The following is a 22,692-nucleotide window of genomic DNA, read 5'->3' as shown; positions in this document are numbered from 1 at the left end:
AAACAGAAATCCCCCTAGTCAGTGAATTTCCACTTCATTATCCCGTTTCCAGGAATGGGGTATCCAGGATCATTTCTCTTCTCCATTTAGTCTCTCCCCTTTAATGCTTAATGTGCCTTGTCCGGGTAGGTTATGCAGAACTGTATATGTACTCTAATACATATGCTTCAAAAAGTTAATTGGAAAAATGAAATTAAAAGATAATGAGATACTTCCATGAACTTTTTGAAGTTTGTGTGTGTGTTTATATAGTTTCTAGGTGCTGTCAAGAGTGTTACAATATGTAATACCCGATTTACAGCCGAATGAAACACTATCAGGTCCTGCACCATCCTTCCCAGCTTTGCTATTTCTGAGCCCCTTGTTGTAACCACTGCATCAACACATCATCACACTTCATTGAGATACATTCATAACTATATATATAGTTACTTATATATATATATAAAGTTATTAAAGTATACAAATATTATATAGAAAATGATGGAAGGGATACACCAGACTGGGTATCACAGGGTGTCACTCCATCATGGTAAAGTGGGGGGCTATTTTTCCCCTATTTCTGATTTTGAGGTTTTCTGATTGTCTCCAAAATCATTTAGGGAAAGAGGTAGAAAATTAACACATCAAGAAACACTCTCTCACACACACGTCTACCAATATATTACACCGATTTTCCACGTGGAAAAGTTTCTAACCAGGATCTTTTCCAGCTTTAAATATTAAGAAGAACATTATTATCTTCTAGGAAGTACACACCCCAGCAACAAAATTTCAAGGAATGCTGCTCTTTAGTCACTAGGCAGCAAATAAAGCTGCTATGTTGGGGGCTTGGCATCTATCCTTTGAGCTGCCGATGCCTACAGGGCTTCTGTGGGCAAGTGGGATACAGCTTCCTGTATAAACCATACATTGAAACAACATGCACACAGGAGACTAACACATCAGGGGCTTGCGTGGTTTGCACCAAAAAAGAAAAAGTAGAGTACGTGTATTATTTGAGTAAAAATTTGGTAAGCGGCAGTACTGAATGACTCATCACCCTGCCTCCATTTAGACTAATAGCAGCAATTTTGGTAGCACTGCGTGTAATTTATTTATAATCACCCTATCTCAATTAAGCTAATAGCAGCAATTTTGGTTGCCCAGCATGTAACCAAGTATGTTTTGACAGGAAAATCTACCGTTGGTGACACATGATGGAGAGGAAAGGATGAGAAAAAGTAGAGCCGTTTCTACAGGATGCAAGGTTATTATGGCACCTGAAATCTACACACAACCCTTTTCTCAATCTTGGGAGTTTCATTATTTGCAAAACAGTAGAGATATCAAAGAGTGGGCTTTTGTTTTTTGTGAAAGTTTTAGTGAGAGAGTAGCATGGGAAAGTCTTTGCAGAGTCTCCTAGGTTGTGATATTTATTCCATCCTTTCCTGACATCATGGCTGAGGTTAAACTTTAGAAATGCCATCGTTAACCCAAGAAGAAGAAGAAGAAGAACACAGATCAAGAGCCCAACTGGCTGGGTGAAAAAATGCACCCATTCATTTATGAAGAGTATGAGGTTGGCCATTTCACCTCTCACAGCCTTTGTTTCCTCATCAAGTCGAGGTGGTTAATCCTACCTCCTTCACAGTGCCATGTGGTTGGACTAGAAAGAACATCAGGCAAAAGCCTGGGTGCATAGCAAGCACTCAAAAAATAATAATACATTGTGAGAAATGGTGGGAAATCCAGAAGCTAATGAGTCTATTCAGTGTCACTCTGAGCTCCAGCATCTGCTCTCGGGCTTTGGAAGAAGGATCTGTAGCATGCTTGCCTTGCTATTTACGTTTCATCTAAGCCCAAAGTAAGCTTATTGCAACCTATGCCAACCACTGGCGGGGGGGGGGCTGCTCTAAAGGGGGCCAGTACTTTAAACTGGTATCGTCAAATACCTGCCATTGAATCCTTTAGACACTGATGAAAGACGTGCAAATCCATAGAGTGGAAGAGTGCCGACAGCCGTTCAAATCACCAGCTGATCCACGAGAGAAAGAAGAAACTGTCTACACCCATAAAAACCGGCCGTCGCATAACCCCAAAGGAATCGTGCTACTCTACAAAGAGGAGCAGACCCCAAGCAGTTGGGGGGGGGGGGTGTTGATCGATCCTTGAGAAATTTACCAGAGGGTAGGACCACTCAACCCTCATACCTTGGAAGACAGAAAAGCCATTTGAGAGGTTTGGATCAAGAAGTAGAAATAAACACAAAAGACCAGTTATGTCTGTTCATATTTCACCTACCAAAATCTTCCCTCCTCCCCCTACAAGACCCCTAATGCAAAGTGCTGATATTCAATCTCGACATAGCTACAGGAGGCCCACTCATTGTAACAGGGAGCTAGCTCTGTGATTAGGGTATGTGTAGGAGAGGCTACTCAATGCTCTCCAAGATCTGTCCTCTCCTTTCTTCCAGAATGCATCAGTAAACTACTTGTCCCCATCCCTGTTACACTTAGCAGTGATCGTGTACTGAGTTCTAGCCAGTAGAATCTGAGTGATGGAATGAGTCATCTCTAGAGCTGGGCCACAAGAATCTCACAAGAGCACTCCTCACCTCTCCCCAGAGGAGTCCCTGGGAGGCAAGGATTGACAGATGAAACCCATACCAAAATCCTTGGAAGGGCAAGGCCTGGTCATCTGCTTCCTAAAGGTCGCAGCTATGAAAACCCTATGGAACAGTTCGACTTGGTACACAAGGGGATAGACCATGCGTCAGAACCAACGCAATAGCAACCAACAGCAACCTTTCTCATGTCCTGGTAGAATGGAATAGACTCCAAAGATGTGGAGAAGGGCAGAGAGGGCAGTGGGAGACTTGCTCTCTGACTGTGCAGAGCCAAGTGTTTGTTCACTTGAGCCACAATAGAAATAAACATTTATTGTGATGGGCCATGGAGATCGAAGGGTTGATTTCCCTGGGTGGAGCAAGCAGTTTTCAGTCGGCTGCTAACGTAATGGTTAGCGGTTCAAAACAAGCTAAAGGCAGCACAGAATAAAACCCTAGCTTCCATGAGATTGCAGGGAAGAAAACTCTCTGAAGTAGCTGTACTTGGTAACACATGGAATAACTATGAATTGGAATCCACTCAATGGCCATGGTTTTGGCTTGGTTGTTAAGAAGCAGCTTTTCCACCCTGGTTGCTAGAAGGCTCAACTCAGATCTCCCTCTTTCAAGAAACTCTCCTTACACATCCAGTCCACGTGGCCTCTCCATCTTCACAACTAAGAGCACCAGCTGTCTGACTTATTAAATCTGGTGTCTAATGATGCACTTTTCTGAGTTATGGTTCCACTAAATATACCGTATATACTCGTGTGTGAGCTGAGTTTTTTTCAGCACATTTTCAATGCCATTTTTGTGGTAAAATTAGGTGCCTCAGCTGATATTAGGGTCAACCTATATTCGAGTATATACGGTAACCCATGTGTTTCCTGGAATGCTGCCATTAACAATAGTATCCCAGGTCTTCCATTAAAATCAAAAAAGGCTCCTTACAAGTTTTGTAAATGCACCTTTTTTTTACAGGTGTGGAGCTTATTGACAGCAACTACAAATGAGCTGCACAAACCCTACCTTAATCATGCTTTTCCCATTCCCCTTCCTTCTCCTGGTAACTAGTCACTCGGTCACTATACATTTGCCTCTTCTTGTCTTTTTCTAGAAGTGAAATCATACGATATGTGTCCTTTTGTGACTAATTTCTATCAACATAATGTCTCCAGGTTCCATCCATGTTCTAGCACACAGCCAGACTTCATTTCTCTACTGAGTAGGGTTCCATTGGATGCCTGGACCACAGTGCATTTGTTGATGGCCATCTGTTGTGTGATATATATAGTTACAAAAATGACAAACAACCCCCCCCCAAAAAAAAAAATAAAAGAAAAACTACTAAGGCTGAGATTTAATTCCTTGGTTTGGAGATTTAAGGCCATGTTTTCATGGTGCTCCCAGGAAGCTAACCTGAGATGCTTAGTGTTTCTGTCCCTGATGCTAGTTAATTACCTAATGTCTGGGATCTTAAAGGCTTACAAGTGGTGTGGAAGATACAACAACTGGTCTCGTATCATCTGGAGCAATGGAGGAAGAAGAATCAGGTATAGGGGAGGATATGACGTGTGTGACTAATTGCTTCCATAAACACCTTCCTCCTTTGCTATGAGATCAAAATGTGTTGGTATGTGGTTACCACTACTAAACATTTGGATCAAATTGTCTACAGAAAAATCTGAGCAACAGTATGATTCCCATGAGCTCTAAAATTTCTGGACCCATAGAAAGTGCATGAGCCCCTGAAACTATTGGCCCAAGGCCATCTTTAAAATTCAAACCAAAAAAATATCCCCCAGAGTCTTCTATGATCTCAGTTACATGAAGTATCTAGAATGGACAAATCAGAGATAGAAAACAGAGTAGTAGTTACAATAGGTTACGAAGGGGGCAATGGAGAGTTTATGCTGAATGGATGCCCGGTTTCTGTTGGGAGCAATGAAAATGCTGTAGAAAACAGCAGAACTGGTAGCTGTACAACACTGTGAGCATCGTTACTGCCGCTAACCTCCGCACTTGAAAAGAGTCAGGCAAATTATGTCATGCGTTATTTTAGCACAGCAAATACACAAATTTTTTTATTAAATGCTTTTATTAGGGGCTCTTGTATCTCTTATCACAATCCGTACATTCATCCAGTGTGTCGAGCACATTTGCACATATGCCGCCATCATTATTTTTAAAGCATTCTCTTCCCATTCGAGCCCCTGAGATCAACTACCCATTTCAAAAGTTTGAATTGCATTGTAAAAGTGGGCATAGCTAATGGAAGGGGGGAGGGGGGAATCAAGCGTTCAAGGCTCTGGTTTTTCAAAGTACGGTTGGAAGCATGCAGCACAGACTCTCCTGTGTTATCGCCTACGTTGTTGTTTTCAGGGGCCCACAAGCACAACCCAACGTATGGTGTTGTTAGGGGCCATGAGTCTGTTGCAACCCACAGCGACCCTAGAACACAAACCTGCACACACCGTGTGCCCTCTTCACCACAATGGCTTGTATGCTTGAGTCCATCGTTGCAACCACGGGCGGTGTCAGTCCGTCTCCTTGAGGGCCTTCCTCTCTTCCCTGCCCCTCTGCTTTACAAACAAGCACGATGGCCTTCTCCAGGGACTGGTCTCTCCTGACAACATGCCCAACGTATGTAAGGCACAGTCTTGCTATTCTTGCCTCTAAGAAACACTCGAGTGGGACTTCTTCCAAGACAGATCGATTCGTCCTTTTAGCAGTCTGTCAATATTCTTTTCTAGCACCACAATTCAAACTCTATGTCTTTCTTCTCCAATGTCTCACTTTCACGTACACATGGGACAATGGAAAATGCCATGGCTTGGGACAGGCGTGGCTTAGTCCTCAAAATAACATCCTTGATTGTCCATATTCTAAAGCAGCCTGATGCGGCAGACTTACATAATGCCATGCATATTTTGCTCTCTTGGCTGCTGCTTCCATGAGCGCTGACTGTGGATCCAAGCAAGACGATATCCTTGACAACGTCAACCTCTTCGCCATTGATCATGATGGTATCTGCTGCGTTCAGCTTCGTATAAACCGGCTTCTCGGATCCAGCTCAGAGCAACTCTTTAGACAACAGATTGAAACACTATCCGGTCCTACCCCATCCCCACGCAGGGCCATTATCCTGGAGCCTGGTGGTACCCTGACTGTGTCAATCCACCTTTTCATTGACCTTCCCTTTAGCGAGCACAGTGTCCTTTTCCAGGGACTGGTCTTTCCTGACAATGTGCCCTAAGTCCCTGAGATGAAGTCTCGGCCTCCTCACTTGAAAGGAGCATTCTGATAGCTCGGTGCTTGCTCCAAGCCAATTTTGTCATCCTTCTGGAAGCCCATGGGACTTCATTAGATTCATTGCCCTTTCTTGTAGCCGTTTAGATTTGATCCTATCACATACAACTTTGTGCTCCAACACATATGTTGAAATGCACTTTTTTAAAATTAAAAGATCATTTTATTGGGGGCTCTTACAATGCTTATAACAATCCATACCTCAATTGAATGAAGTATATTTGTACTTGTGTTGCCATCATTATTTTGTAGACACTTACTGATGGTGACTGTAACACCATTTCTCTTTAATTTGTCATTCCTGGTAGAGTAAACCATGTGATGATCTGATTCAAAATGGCTGATATCAGTCCATGTCAGCTCACAAGTACCTAGAATATCAATCTTCGGGTGTTCCATTTCATTCTTGATGATTTATAATTTTCCTAGAAGCATATGCTGTACATTCCAAATTTTGAATATAAATGAATTTTTGAAGTTTTTCTTTCCTTATTTGAGTCTTGTCCCATTAACCAATGAAGGTACCAAACGTTTACTCCATTGTCCTCATTAAGGCCGATTCCTCCTTGAGGAGGCAGTTCTGCCAGTCAACATTTTAATGTCATCCAATCTGAGGGGCTCACTTTGGGTACTATATGAGACAATGTTCCGCTGCTATTCAGAAGGCTTACAGTGACTACTCAGAGCCTCACAAGGGCAGTTCTACCCTATCCTATAGGGTCGCAAGGAGTCCGCATTGACGCAATTCCTCAGAAGTGGGTCTATTGTTTTTTCACAGGCTCTTCCTGGTCTGGAAGCTCCATGGAAACTTGTTCCTCCTGGGCGACCTTGCTGGCATTTGAAATGCCAGTGGTACAGCTTTGGGTATCACAGCAACAGGTGAGCCACCGCCGTATGACAATCTGACAGACGAATAGGGGAAGATGAAGTTGGATCCCCCAGAAGAAGTGCAGGAATCGTGACCACGATACCCTGGTTTCGACAGGAAATAAGATTTTCTCTGATATGCTAAGTTGACTGTACACAGCAGGGTGGACTCCAAATCTCATCCCTGGTTTGCAACTCAGAGAAGCAACAAGGAGATACTTCACATGGGGTGAGACTAAAGATAGACAGGGAATTCAACTCTGAGGACTCAAGGAATACCCAGAGCCACACATACTGAAGCAGTGCACACGGCAGAGCTCCCGGGCACTGGAAGGATCGGGGGGGCTGAAAAAGCAGGTATCTACACTTCAGCCTGGGCGATGGGCTACAGGACCAAAGTCCTTCATTGCCAAGGGGGGGGTGCCGAGTAATTTTTCTCTGTAAAGGGGGTGGTAGGTCACGTAAGTTTGGAAAGCTATCTTTTTAGACCTTTGACCTTGATCACTGTGTGAATGTAAAGTTCTGTCCTTTTAAAGTCGAAAGGAGAGAGAGAGACCGTGCAAGTAAAGCATCAAGCACACTGCCCATGCTTAGGACATACTAGCTACTCATATTCGGAGAGTCAGACCTGTCTGTGGAGTGGGGAGGGCCTGGGGGCCTTAGGGAGGCTGAGAAGATAGCAGGGATGGGCAGAGTTCAGCCCACCCCCAGTTTTGTTGACCCAGTCAGCTAACGCGGGCAGGCAGGTGCCCTCTGCCTGACTCATTTTCCAAGGGGGGCTGTTGTCAAGGTCCCTGTGTGAGCAACTCAGTCTTGTCTGACCAAGGGCAGGAGCCATGGATGGGTGGGAGGAGGTCATACAGGACACAAGGGGACAGGGTGGAACAGAGGGTCCTTTCGGAAAGAACATCCCTGTCACCGCTCGGCCGCATCTGTTTGCAGTCTCCACGCGGAGGACAAGGGCCATGGGGAAGCACCCTGGCAGGTTTTCTTTGTCCTTGGCCCAGGACCCGATGAGAAAACAGAGGAACAGGGAGAGCCTGGCGCCTCTTCTTCAGGGGACCATGTACCTGATAAATTGCATTTTTATGAAAAAAATTCCTGATGCTGGGAGGTCTGTGAACCAAACACTTGGGGTGAGTGCTTCAAGAGGAATGAATTGCAGAGAGCTGTCAGGTCCGGCTTGTTGGCCTTTAAAGGGATCTGAAGAGAAAACTAACAAAGAACCACCCACTCCCCCTACCCCCGACGCCCCCAAAGCAAACCTTACAGTCCAGTTGATTCCAACTCCTAGCTGCCCTATAGGACGGAGTAGAACTTCCCTATGAGGTTCTGGTGGATGTACATCATTCTGGAAGCAGACAGCTCCACCTTTATCCTTCAAAGCCACTGTTGAGTTCAGGCCATTGACTGTGCAATTGGTAGCCCCACACTCAACCCACACACCAAGCCAGACTTGTTAACACAAGACAGAAGGAAGGCATCTCACACCAGCCTCTTCTCCTACTAGCCCAAAGAAGCAGGGAGCAAGTTCAATGGGGGGAGCAACTGTTAGAGGAGAAAAGAGATACCCCAATATTCACTGCCATCCATTCTGACTCCTGGTGACCCTGCCTTTAGCCATCCAACATGGACCCGCCAGCACCACCAAACCCCCTGCTGTCAGAGTCGAACTCCTGGTGACTCCACGCACTACAACGAAGGATGGCTCCACACCGTTTTCTTGACTGCTGCCTTTCGGGAAATAGACTGGCAGGCCTTCCTTCCTCGGTGCTGCTGGATGGATTCGAACTGTCAACTTTCAGGTTCATAGCACCGTTTCCACCACGCCAGGGTTGTTGGTAAAAACACACCCTACAGAACACATCCAATGGGTTGATTCCACAGGCTGGGTCCCTGGGGGCCAGTCAGATGTTTGGAGAGACACAGTCTGCGGGGGTGGGAGAGGGGGATTCTGCTCTGAAGGCTGGGGGTCGGGAGAAGAAGCATTCACCCTTATGTCTGTCTGTGGAACACTTTCTCATTGTGGACGTGTGTGAACCACAGGCTAGCCCAGAGAGAAAGACCTAAGGCAGGATCTTCAGTGTCTTCTTCAGACCTTTCTGAATGTTCAAGTTTCCTAAAAGGAATTTTACTATTGCAATTAGCAACAAAACAAGCATAAATTGTTCATATTTTAAAAGGTCCAGTGTGTCCCTGACCTGGAGCCACTCTCCCTTTGGCTCCGCGGAAAGGTCTGGAGCTGGGCCACCAGCCAGACCTTTGTCTTCAGGCCCTGGTGAGTGCTGAGTGCAGAGCCTGGAACCCGAGGTTCAGCATGAAATAAAACAGGGCTTTCTATTTAGTTTGGACTCATGGACACCCAATGTGTGCCGGAATGGGCCTGTGCTCCACAGGGGTTCCGATGGCTGGCTTTTCCAAAGCAGACTCTCAGGCCCTTCTTCCAGGGTCCCTCTGAGGGGACTCAGACTTACAACCTCTCTTTTCGGAGTGTAGTCACCATTTGCACTGTCAGGGACTCCCAGGGACGGTCACTCATCCTCACAGGGCCACATGGGTCTGCCGATGAAATGGGAGCATCTTCTTGCTGACTTCGGCAAGACGCCTTTGCGAAGGACAAGGGGCAGCCCTGGTGCCACAGCGGTTGCAAGTGGGGCTGTGTGTCAGTCTGGGTGGACTGGAGAAATAAATCCATAGAAACCCATAGGTGTATAAGAGAGAGTTAGTTTTCTATAGAGGGTAATTGTACATTAAGAAAACAGCCCAGCCCAGTCCAGTCCAAGGCCATAAGTCCGATATTAGTCCATATGTCTGATACCAATCTATAAAGTCCTCTTCTGATTCACGAAACACATGCAATGGCACCAAATGCAGGGAGATCACAGACCAGTGGGATGGAAGTCTTTGGAGCATCTCAGCGCTGGCAGGGGTCTCCATGTGGCTTCTCCAGCTCAGGGCACTAGGGTAGTTCCATGTGTCTAGTCCGTAGAGTGTCTTCCAGGGAGGAAATAGAGTCTCTCCTGACTCCAAGGAGGGAAAAACAGATTTCCCAGAATTCTCAGGAGAAAACCATGCCCACGCAGAGGCTTCATTGGCTATGATCCGATGGGCAGACTAGGCTCCACCCCTTCATTCTTAGTCCCAAATTGACAGCAGATTATGGGGCTACCACAGGCTGCTAGCAGTTCAAAACCCGCAGCTACTCCTCAGGAGGAAGAAGAGGCTCTGTAGTCTTGTGAAAAAGCTAGTGTCTCTGAAACCCACAGGGGCAGTTCTACACTGTCCTGTAGCATCTCCACAAGTCAGAATGAGCTCCATGACAGCGAGTTGAGGTTTGTTTTTCTTAGAAGTGACATCATTAGAGTCCCCTGTCAGCTGTGATGACCCACAAAGAGGTGAGCAGGGACCCGCCTCCTGGGCAGAGGTAGACCTGCCCGTGGGTTACAGGAAGCCATTGGCATCTGAAGCTGGTGGAACCCAGGGAACCTAGCTCCTCAGGTCCTCCGCCCCAGCAGAGGGGATGAATGGCCGGAGCCCCCTGTGCAGCACTCTCCTCTGGGGCTATTAGAGCACCCTGTGCCTGGGCCACAGGGCAAAGACTAAGCACCTTGGTTTCTTCAACCAGCTTTCAGGCCTCGGCCTCCTCTGCGACACTCCTCTTACCACCAAACGCTCCAACCACCATTTTCGAACCACTCCGAGCACTTTCAACGCTGCGAGCCTTGGCTTATACCGTTCTCACAGCCCTCAGGGCGCTCCCTTTACTTACGTGGTTAAGATCCATGCCCCTGCTCCCACGGCCCACCGCCTCTCCCTGACCTGGCAGAGCCAGTGGTACTGCAGACAGTTGCCCATGAATTTGACATGAAGGTGACGTGTGTGTATGTGGTCATATAAAACCAGTTGCTGTTGAGTTAAATCCCACGGACAGAGACCCCTAGGTGCAGAATAGAACTGGGCTCTCCGGGGCTCTCCAGGGTGGGACCCCTCAGAAGCAGTTCACCAGGCTTGCCTTCCCAGGCACCCCAGGGTATATTCACACAAACGACCTTTCAGTTCACAGCCCTTTAGAGCCTGACGTGTAACGGTGCCATCAGGAATTATCTCTCGACCCATCATCTGACTACCCATCTTTCTCTTTACCTACCTATCCATCATCCATCTACCCATCTACCTACCTACCCCTCGTCAATCCACTTACTTACTTCCTTATCTATCATCTCTCTCTCTACCTATCTATTCACCTACCTACCTACCCATCATCTATCTATCTGCTTACCTACCTTATTACCTATCATCTATCTACCCACCCATAAACTATCTACCTACCTATCAACTATCTATATCCCTAATATCTCTACCTATCTACTTCCCTACCTTATTACCTATCATCTATCTACCCACCTATAAACTATCTACCTACCCATCATCTATCTATCTGCTTACCTACCTTATTATCTATCATCTATCTACCCACCCATAAACTACCTACCTACCTACCTACCTACCTACCTACCTACCTACCTACCGATCATCTATCTATCAACTATCTATCTATCTTTCTATCTATCCCTAATCTCTCTGCCTTTCTATATGCTTACCTACCTACCTATCATCTATCTACTCATCTACCTACCTATGTATCATCTATTTACTTTCCTACATACTTACCAATCATCTATCTACCTATCAACCATCGATATAGCCATAATCTATCTACCTACCTACCTATTATCTATCTACCTACCTGCTTACTTACCATCTAGCTACCTAGCTACTTGTCTATATTATGTATAATTGCAAGACTGTGCTTTGTACTTGCTGCAGTAATAACAACGAACATGATCATGGTAATGCCTTACATTAATCTTTGCTTCCCCAGGGCTGGCAAAAGTAGGCAGCAGCCAAGTGTTTGTTGAACAAGTGTGTGAGGAGGGGAGGAGGCAGTGTGACAGGAAAGGGGACAGAGCATTGTCCAAAGGGGCCACTCACCGGGTGGTCTGCATCCAGCTCGGCTCCATAGCTGAGAATCTGATTGGCAAATCTGTCGAGCTCTTGTATGGTTTTTGGGAACCAGGGCACTGTAACACAGAGAAGGCAGAGTCCTGAGGGGCAGGTTGGCAGGACAGGGTCACAGGCCTCTCCAAGATCAGAAGCAAGGAACTGGCACCAATTGAGTCAGGGGTGCAAGGAGGGTCCCAGAGAACCCCCAAATTACAATCACTCAAAACGTACACTCCATTTGTCTTGGGAACTTATCCCAACACGGTGTGTTTCTCTGGACATTTAACTCTGAATTTCCTCAAAAGGATTCTCTTTCCCACCCATCATGGAATAAGCCCATCACTTTTCAGTTGCTGGGATCTCACGGTTACTCTACAGGACAGAGTCAGACTGCTCCACAGGGTGAGGGTGCCTGAGGGTGAAACATGGATGGAAGCAGATCTCCGTTAGTCTGAGGAGTACTGTGAGGAGAACACGAGATGATCAGCAAAGGGCGCAGCCCAGTGTGTACCACAGAGCTCGCCATGCATCCGACTTAATGCTAACTGAAAGGTCGGCCGTTCAAACCACCAGATACTCCACTCAGGTGGAAGAAGAGGCAGCCTACTTCCATAAAGATTTCAGAAACCCTATGAAGCCGCTCTACTCTGTCCTACAGAGTCAATATGAATCAGAATCTACTCTATGGCCCTGGCTTTTGGATTTAGTTAAGCGTGACCTATGACGGGCCAGGAAAGAGCACGTATGCCATCTACTGGCCACTCTTAGGAACTGTTATTTATGATAGAAGCACGACGAACAAAAAAAATCAATGGTGTAAAACATTCCACCAAATAGCAAGGAGTGTATCTCAGCAGTGTTCGTAAAGGCCACTTCTTTCCCATATCTGACGGACTTATGCTCTCCACAGCCCAGATGTAGAGAGCATATACATTTACAATATAGACTTTGTCTTGCTCAGCGTTCAAGTCGCCTCACAAGAACTAGAACTAAGATAAAACACCCCCACAGGGGCAGACTTATCTGGAAAACACATGAACTGAAAGAACGCCCACTAAGAACGCTACATAACCTAGCACAACCAGCACCGTCCGCAGCTCTTATCCCCTTTTCTTACTCTATTGCTGCTTGCTGTGCTGACTAACAGTTGTGTGATAGACTATAGATCACCAGCAATTTATACCTGTCTCCTACGTCGTCTTACCTGTGTTGAACTCAGTCCCTCGAGACACCAGATTAACAATCGAAACAAAAGGAAAGCTATTCCAAGGGGGTCACCGGTGACGCAGTACCGTCAGTATCCCCGTTGGGTTGTTGCTGAAAGATGCTATTGCCTGGAACATGTATGACTCATAGGGGCACCGTATGTCCATGCAGAGCTATTCCATGGGATTTTCTAAGTTGACTATTCACAGGAGCAGTTCTACTCTGCCCTATAGGGTCGCTGTGCATGAGGCTCACCTTGATGGCAGGGAGTTTGAGTTCACCTTTACAGGCCCAGATCACCATCCTGTTCTCTAATTGGGGCCGCAGGTGGGTTTGCACCTCAACCTTACACATCTGACTGCTCCCATGTGGGGCTCCTAGTCCCGTATTAGAAATGGGGGTGCTGAGGCACTGAGAGGTGAAGGGACAAGTTCAATACAAGCTGTGTGGCATCGTGAAATCTAAATTCAAACTTGAGTCCAGCTGCCTTCGCGACCACTGGTCTTCAAATCCATGCTGCCACTTACGAGAGCTGGCTGAGCAGGCAGGTGAGGGGAATGGGCAGGAACCTACCGCACGATGGCCCTTTTCAACTTCTACTAGAGGTCCTCATGCTCCTCATGTTTATCTCCTGTCTGAAGCACTTTATACATACGATCTCATTGAGCCCTCAAAACCACCCTACGAGGTAGGTCCCGTTATAATCCAGTTTGACAGATGGCAAGGCTGAGGAATGGGGTGGAGGTAAGTTTCTTTGTCCCAGCCACCAGCTGCTGAGCCTCACAGGCTCCACTCACACAGAGTTGACCCTGCCTTCCCGCCCCCCGCCCCCTCTGAACCGCTCACGGTTTCTGTCCTCCCTTTGTCCAGCCCATCTGCCTTACACAACGACCTCACAGGAAATGGGTCTGGTTCCCAGGTGCGGAAGGATGGGGGAAGGAGATCCCTTTGTAGTCAGTCCATCCCAGTTCAGGGCCTCCTGGAAGAACATGCACCTGTGGCAGTGATTCTCAACCTGTGCGTCATGACCCCTTTGGGGGGCCGAATGACATTTCACAGGGGTCGCCCGATTCATCACAGTAGCAAAATGACAGTGATGAAGTAGCAACAAAAATAACTTTATGGTTGGGGGGTCACCACCACATGAGGAGCTGTGTGAAAGGGTTGGGCATGAGGAAGGTTGAAAACCACTGCCCTAGATGAACGTTCTCCCAAATGTGGCCACTGGAGGGCGACCTTGGCCTGGAGAAGAGGAGCTGTCCTTGCCTGTGGGTTGAGCACCAGGGATAAGCCCATCATCTCACTTCCCAGGTACCCCTTCCTCATCTAGTTCTCCATCCCAGTCTGACAGCTGAGCCAGGTGAGAGCCCTTCTTGCTTCACCTCCTGTTGAGCCATGGAGTCCCAAGACTCTTAGAAAGAGAATCCACAAATAGGTGCTGAGACATACCCCATACTGTACCAAGCAGTGAGCATGGGGGGCTGGACGAAATTGAGTCTTTACCTGTGAGGCGCTCACATTCTGGTTAGGGTAGACGGGAGATATCATTGTAAGTCTATTTAAAAGCCTGAGCGTTCTTGAAGAAAAATAATGTCCCATGATGGGAAAACTGTTTCATATGACATCCTGTGGACATGTGGTCAGGAGAGACCAGTCCCTGGAGAAGGACATCCCGCTGGGTCAAGTGGACGGACAGGGAAAGAGCGGAACAGGGGCTGCAACAACGGGTTCAAGCACAGCAATGATTGTGGAGATGGCGCAGGACCAGACAGTGGTTGGTGCCGTTGTGCATAAGGTTGCTATGGGTCAGAACCAACTCCCTGGCACCTAAGTGACAACAATATGGCTTTAGAACTCAGGGGGTGGGTCCCCGTGACTTGACACCACCTTGCAGAAGAACCACCACAAACAACCCCCCACCTCCACCCCCTGGGTCCAATGGGACACCTGCGCGAGTCCCTAGGTCAACTCTGGTGGAGCTATGTCTCCTGAAGTCGGATGAGGGCCTGGACAAGGGAGCCAGAGTCCCTGGGTGCAATCCTCCCTGTGTCCTTCCTAGCCCCAAGACCCAGGACACTGACTGCTTGAGCCTCTCTGGACCGTACCCTTTCCGTCTGGAAAATGAAGACAATCGTGGTTCTACTAGGCAGGATCCATTTGAGGTGAAATGAGTGAATACATGCGAGTTGCTAAAAGCAGTACCCAGCACAGGGTTCGGTGGTAAGCTCCTCGGGTTGATTATGCTGTGTTGTCTGTGTTTGTTTTTATACTGCCCATCACTCAACGCAGCACAGAACAGAACAAACAGAAAACGTGCTCATCCTCCAGAAAAGCTGGTCCCCAACCGGCTCTGCTTTGAACAGGCTCTCTAGTCTTGGACCTTGTCTAAGAAGCCTGTCACTTATTTGGCTGCGCACCATGGAGCAAAGGTTTCATCTCTTAGCACCTCCGTGTCGGTTACAAAATGACTTTTCTACATGGTTGCCTGAAGTCAACGCTCTCTCACACGTGGTACACCTTAGTATAGTGACTGGCTCAGGGGAAATGCCCCGCTAAAGGCACCTTAGCCACAAGGCTGATGGCAATAGTAATAGGAGCTGGAGGAGGAAGAAGAGACAGGGCACAGGTGGGTTGGGGGTGGAGGGCTAGGGGTATGGAGGACGGGAGTCAGAACCTGGTTTTCCATCCAGCTCTGCCATGAACAGACTTTCTAATGCTTGGACCTCGGTCATCGCCTGCTTAAAAAGTGCCGGACGGACGCGTGGCTTGTTGTGGTCCCTCTTGTGTTTCAAGTCGGAGACATGTGAGTCGCCGAGAGGAGGAGGCTGCCCAGGGGATGTCTCAAAGGATGCTCATGGCTCAGTCAACCTCGTTTCTTCTGGAAGTGCCATCCCTGTGTTTGTCCTGTATCCCAAACGCACATCCTGGTGCCTTTTTCTTTGCTCCTCTCACCCCCCCCCCCAAAGCTATACTCCACCAACACACACAGCGACCCTTTGAAACACGGGTAGAACTAGCCCAGCGGCTCGGCAGCACTGCCACTGCCTCATCGTTCTCCTGAAGATCTGGCTGGTGATTTCGAAATTGTGGCCAACGTGTAACCACTACATCATGGGTCCCTTAGAGGACACAGATGCATGCGGCCTTCGGTTCCCCTGGATGCAGGGTCGCCACCTCCCGAGGAACCGCCAGGGGTCAGCAGAATCCGCCGAACGCCAGCTCTAGGCCCTGGCTTTCTGAGTTCCCTGATGTGCATGCAAGGGCTATGCAGCCTAGCTTGTTGTTCCCAGACCTCTTGCTCAGAGGGACAGGGTCAACTACAGAGCGTTGCAAAGAGCCAGGAGATTCTTGACGAAAAGGGGACACAAGTGAAAGCAACCCTGGACCAAACCTTTCCACAGCGCTGGACAGAGCCGAGGTGGCTGGAATCACAGTGGGCACACGGAGTGTTCACCCCGGGCCCACATCCCCCAGAGTCCCGGGGCCTCTCCGTGCATCCAGCCACGCCGCCTCCTCCTCAACAGAGCCTGGCGCTTCACTCTGGGGCCAGCCTGATGGGGCCCAAACCTCATTTCTGCAACTTGGGCAGATTCCTTCCCCTCCTTGTGCTTCTTCTGTCTGCCCATCCATGAAATGGTTATAATCCCCCAAATCTGTCTCCCCTGGGTCAGTGGATAGGTTCTTTTGGTTAGCAGCCAAGCGCTCAACCCCTGAGCCACCAACCCTCCTTCAAACGGCCAGCGTGATGGAACACGTGACGCTGTGTAATGAGAATATCCAATGCTGCTCTCCGGAGAGTTGCCGGAGAGCCAGTCCTGACTCATGGTGACTTCCTGGGGACAGAGAAGAACCCCTGCTCCAGTGGATTTTCAAGGACATGACCTTTCGGAATCAGGGGGCTAGGCCCTTCTTCTGCGGCTCATGGTGTTTGTTTCTGGGGGCGTTCAAAGCCAACCCCTCCTGAAGAACTCCGGGACTCCAATCACATATGACAACAGTTTCGACATTCTACCTAGGATCCCTGGTGGCATAGTAGGTTATGCCTTGGGCTGCTAAGCACAGAGTTAGCAGTTCGAAACCACCAGCCCTCTCCATGGGAGAAAGACGAGGCTTTCTACTCGTGTAAAGAGTTACAGCCTGGGAAGCCCAGAGGGGCAACCCTGCCCAACCTCATAGGGTCACTGTGAATTGTCAGGGGGGGAGCGAGCGAGAGGTTAAGACATAACCATAATGCCACTTCAGAGGGGCTAAGAGAAGGAAAATGTGCCTCAGACGCCTGTGAAAGTTGGAAGGGGCGGGGGATGGCAGAAGAATCGGTGCATTTGAATTTGGGTACTGGCTATTGAAAGTACCATGGAGTGCCAAAAGAGCAAACCAATTTTCCTTAGAAAAAGTACAGCCAGAATTCTTTTAGAAGCAGAGATGGCCAGACTTTGTCTCATGTACTGTGGGCCTGTTATCAGGAGACGCCAGTCATTGGAAAAGGACGTGGTGCTTGGTAAAGGAGAAGGACAGCGACAAAGGAAGACTAAGCGCGAGATGGATCCGCACAATGGCTGCAACAAGAGACTCACACGGAACCATGGTGAGGATGGCCCCAGGGCAGGCGTGTCCTTCAGCTCTAAGCAGCGGGATGGTTCTGATTCACAACTGACTCAATGGTCCCTAACAATAGTAAGACTGATAATAGTGCTATACAAGTATTTAGTTACTATTGTTGTTCCTATTATTACTGAGAGCTCCGGTGGTGTTGTAGTTAAAGGTTGGACAGCCAGACACAAGGTCAAAAGTTGGAGGTCACCCACAGCTTCTTCCACCAGGAAGAAGACAAAGCTTTCTACTCCATCAAAGAGTTAGTCTTCGAAACCCACAGGACCAGTTCTGCTCTATCCTACAGGGTGTGTGTAAGTGGGAATTGACTCGATGGCAGGGAGTTTGAGGGCATTTTTAGTGATAAAAGAAATGCCTTGATGGCACTGCGGGGTACATGTTGGACTGTGAACCTCAGAATGGGTAGTTCAAACCCACCAGTCACTCCTAAGGAGAAAGAATCGGCTATCTGCTCATAGAAAGATGTATACCCCATAAAATTATAGAGTTGCGATGAGTCGGAAACAGTGCAAATCATGATAGAAGTCCAGGTGATAAGGATGACAGGCCTGACACACACATTCTCCAGGGAGTGGCCCCCCACGACCTACCTTGAACTCCACTCCCTCATACCCTCCCTGGACCTCCCTCATACTATCCCCGGACCTCAGCTGAGGTTAAAGCGTAGTCCCCCAGGGCCCTTGGGCAGAGTCTGATTGAGGGGTGAAGTTTAGGGAACGAGAGGCAGGAGAGCAAGTGCTGGGGTTTGGGGTGCGTGGCCCTGAAGGCCCTGGCATGGCTCCTTTGCAGGGTCAGAGGCCGACCTGAGCAGAGCTGTGAAGCAAACCACAAGAAACCACCAGGTCCTAATGGCCGGGACCCAGAAGGAGACCCCAAAAGAAAATCACGGCTAAACCCTTATAGTTTTTGTTTTATTAATGCCCCCGAGTCCACTCTGACGCATCGTGTTGCACGCTGGACCTGACAGACTGAACACGCTTTGTAGACTTTGACTGGGCTCTCGATGGAAGCAGGTCACCAGGCCTTCCTTTCTCAGCACCGATGCGCCAGTCCAAACCATGCACCAGGAGTTTAATCGTGTAGCGCATGCCCTTGGACCTGACATGTCATCCTGGGTGGGAGGCAGAGGCCTGAGTTCAAGTTTTGTCTCCCCCATCCACAAGCATACCACTCTGAACAAGTTACGGTGGGAGTCCCTAGCATCCCATGTGTGGAAGGGATGAGGCATCCAAGCCCCCGGCCACCTCCCCGGCTGGGCTGAGAAACAGCAGCAGCATAGCACAGCCCTCTGTGTCCACAATGTCCTTGGCCCTCCCCACCATCCCAGATGGCCCTCAGCAAGGTCTTCACTTGTACTTTTCTGATTGTTCCAGGACACAGAGGAGTTAAAGCTAGCATTCCCCTTTATTGATTTCTTTAAATTTTTTGGAGCACATACTACGTTAAGCTGCTTGCTGCTAGTGTCTCCTTTAATTCTCAAGCCCATCCGAGTAGGTTGACATGAAACTTTCTGTTTTGCTGAGAAGCAGACCCAAGGTGGTGGCAGGCCCCTAGTGCAAGATCACTGAGGAGCCAAGAAAGCCCTAAAACCCACTGTCATCCAGTGGATTCCACCTCACAGTGACTCCACAGAAGTGGATTTCAGAGGCTGTCAATCTTTATGGGAGCAGAAAACCTCATCTTTCTCTGACAGACCAGCTTGTGGATTCAAACAGCTGACCTCATGATTAATGACCTGAGAGTAATGCACTACAGGACCCCCAAGCTAGTGACTGGCTGAGCTGAAATCTGACCTTGGCCAACTGAGCAGGTCACTACAGTGTGGTGCAGGTTGCATGCAAAGTGAAGGCTCTAGCCACTTCCTCTCCCACCACCGTGAGAGGGCATGGGGTGACAAGGACAAGCTGTGGAGGGGAGTCAGTGACCTCCACCCCAGATGTGTTGGAATGCTCACTCTTCTCGCTGCGGACACACTCCTGTTTGAAGCAGGGTTTTCTTTGTTACTCAAATCACTTTTGGGTGATTTTATCAAGCATATTGGACACATAGAGGGCCACTCACAAGTCAAGAAGCTCAGGGACACCTGGGAAGACTTATAAGGAAGGACCACCGTGGCCGAGTCCCTGAGTGGGGCTTTCAACCCTCAGCATTATGAAAAGCTTAATTTCTGTTCTTGGAAATCATGCACTGTACCCCCTAGCCCCACCCACAAAAAATAATAACCCTCATTGCCACCCAGTGATGCCAACTCATAGCAACACTACACGACAGGGTAGCACTGCCCCTGTGAATTTCCCAGACTGGAACACCTGGCAGAAGGAGAAAGCCCCATCTTTCTCAGGCAGAGTAACTGGAGGTTTCGATCCGCTCACCTTGTGGTTAGCAGCCGAACGCATACCCACTACACCACCGGGTCCCTTGTATCAGGAAATCAGGTCTCTGTGTTGGTATGTGCACGACAGCAGTGTCAGGACACTGGGGCGGGAAGAGGCGGGGGGCTGGAGAGTTCACCCCAAAGGATGGCTGGTGGCTTGAGTCCACACGGAGGCAATGCAGAAGAAGGGCCTGACCATCTATGTCTGAACCCCTGAGGAACACAGGTCCACTCAGGACTCAAATGGGGTCCCCCTGATGCGCAGCCCACTCCACAGCCACTGGTTCCAAGGAATGGAGACATACTGCAGAAGAAGTCTAAAGGGCTCTGGAAGAAACCCCTTGGGCCTAGATTCACACTCACTTTGTGTCCAAGTCCCCAGCCACGAGTGAGAGGTGGTCCCCTCTTAGCACCTAAGCCCTCAGCTCCTCAAACACATCCTCACATTGCCTTTCTCTTCCCCTGTGAAGGTCACAGCCCCACCCCACCCCACCCCCACCCTGGTCTCGCTCACAGTGCCGGCAGCCCAGACCGACCTCGGTGACCCAGACCTCTGTCTTGAACAGTTAAATCAGATTACATCCTTCGTGACCTTTCAAAATACCCCCTCGGTGGGCTGGCCTCCAGGGCCTGGAGGACTGCTGAGCTGGGTGGTTAATGAATGACTTGGCCAGGCTGGTAGAACAGAGACCCTCTGTGGAGCCAGAGGGACTCAGGAGGTCAGACCATTAATAAATATTGATTTGTCTCCAAGGGAGGCAGGCTGCTGGAGAGCTGGCACTGGACACCCATGTTGCTGTCCCATTAAGATGGGGTCAGCGGCTCAACCAGGACACCAAGAGGCGGTGGGCTCAAGATGCTCCCGGGCGGAAACCCCACAGGCCTGGCGCAAGCCGGCTTCTTGGCCGGCAGGTCAGGCACAGGCCAATTCATGTGATAGCGGTGCATGGGACAGGATGAGTCCAGCCTCACCCCCCTCCCTCCATCCAGCGTTCATCAGCTGCAGGGTTGAGCCACTGTGGCACCCCGCCTGCCCCCAATGGCTGTCTCCAGCCTGTCTCGGGAGGAGCAATAAATCCCCCACTGCTGAGGTTCGAAATGGAAGAGCAACACAGCCCAGGCTCCACACTGTCTCCCGCAGCCCCACAGCGCAGACCCTGCCTGGTTGCTCCCCAGAGCACCCCAAAAGGGACAGTGGCGGCTTACAGAAGGACAGAAGCTCTTGCGGGTGACTCCTTTGAACAAGTGTGTACCTTCCTTCTAGAGAAGGGAGTGCCCTTAAGGCAGGACTTAGCAAGAGCAGCTGGACAAAATGCTGGTTGACAGTGCCAAACTGAATCCTCAGCCTCCTGGGCAGAGAAGTCAGACGTGATCCTCTTATCATCGGCACGATGGGCAAAGCCATGGATCTCTCTGCCCACGTGTTCACATGGGAACACTGGGACCAAATGAATGACAGCATGTGCAAGGGAAGCCCTGGTGGCCTAGTGAGTTACGAGTGGGGGCTGGCAACCGACCACAAGGTAAGCAGTTCAAAATCACTGAGACTCCATGGGTGAGAGATGAGGCTTTCTGCTTCTGTAAAGAGTTGCAGTCTCAGAAACCCACAGGGGCAGTTCTACCCTGTCCTATCGAGTCACTGAGTCAGCATCAACTCAATGGTAGTAAGTTTGCTTTTAACATAGGCAGCAAAGGCTAAAAGTAGATTGGAATGAATGAATGTTTGGGTGATTGAAGGCAAATTAGTGAAGTCATAAATGAACAAAATAATGACCTAAGGGGTCCTTAGTGCTGCCATCAACCTACACCAGAATTGCCTTCTCAATATCCCATTTAAGGGGCCACGCATCTAATGCATTTATGAAAACAACACCACTCAGGGATTGGTAACATTGGAAACCACGTAATATATTTGCTTAACACTATGGTAAATGTCCGGGCTTTGCCATGTTCTCCCAGCTTAAAGACTGGTCCTATTGAGCTTCTCTGCCCCCTTCAGGACCAGCTAGACCCTGTTCTGCTGGAATAAGGCGCTCATCAGAGTGCCATCATCAGAGTGCCATCAGATGGAGAGGCAGTCACATTGGAGTGAAGTCTGTGGTCAGGAGACCAATGGCCTGGGATTGGATCCAACCCCTGCCACTTGCAGCTTTGAGTATTTGGGCCAGTTCATTAATGTCGTTGGTCCCAGTTCTACTTCTGAGAAAGGCGGTAATATTAAAAAATCTTCCTAAGACGTGTGGGAGTACTAAGCAGGCCAATGAATGCGAAGTACTTCAATGAGCAGCACACATACAGAAATGTTCGGTATCTCATACCCATATCTGTTGGCCGCTTGCCCAGGACATCCTAAAAGACCCTGTCTGTTTTCGGAGAGCTCAGATTGCACTGAGGTCTGGCTGGCTGCCACTTACCACCAGAGTGATGGCCAACCTATATTGAGCCCAATGGAATGCAGGACTGGCTCTTCCACGGGAAGCCTTTGCCACTCCCGGAGAACCCACTCTGCCACCCACCAAGACCCAGTGCCTGGTGAGCACCATCACATTTCTCAGGGTCGGCAGCAACTCAATGGTAGTGAGTCTGCTCCCTGCATAGATTATGTCCTGTCCTAATTGTCCACTTGCATGTTTCCCTGCCTTATTAGACTGTATGGCTCATGCCAGGCATAAGGGATTCACACTCATCTAGTCACTTAAAGGCTGGCAGTTCAAACCCCTGCCCCAGTGGCACT

At 48.9% G+C, this 22,692-nt stretch overlaps 1 protein-coding gene across 1 annotated transcript in view; it reads right to left on the bottom strand.

The window, feature by feature from the left end:
- Positions 1 to 22,692, bottom strand: part of PAH (phenylalanine hydroxylase) — an 86,743-nt gene that overhangs the window by 29,663 nt on the left and 34,388 nt on the right. The window contains exon 4 of the mRNA XM_075552710.1: positions 11,756 to 11,844. Within this exon, the coding sequence (XP_075408825.1) occupies positions 11,756 to 11,844 (89 nt within the window). The remainder of the gene's footprint in view (positions 1 to 11,755; positions 11,845 to 22,692) is intronic.

The sequence above is a fragment of the Tenrec ecaudatus genome, chromosome 6 (genome assembly GCF_050624435.1).
Source record: "Tenrec ecaudatus isolate mTenEca1 chromosome 6, mTenEca1.hap1, whole genome shotgun sequence".
NCBI lineage: Eukaryota > Metazoa > Chordata > Mammalia > Afrosoricida > Tenrecidae > Tenrec > Tenrec ecaudatus.
This window is presented reverse-complemented; position numbering and strand designations above follow the sequence as displayed.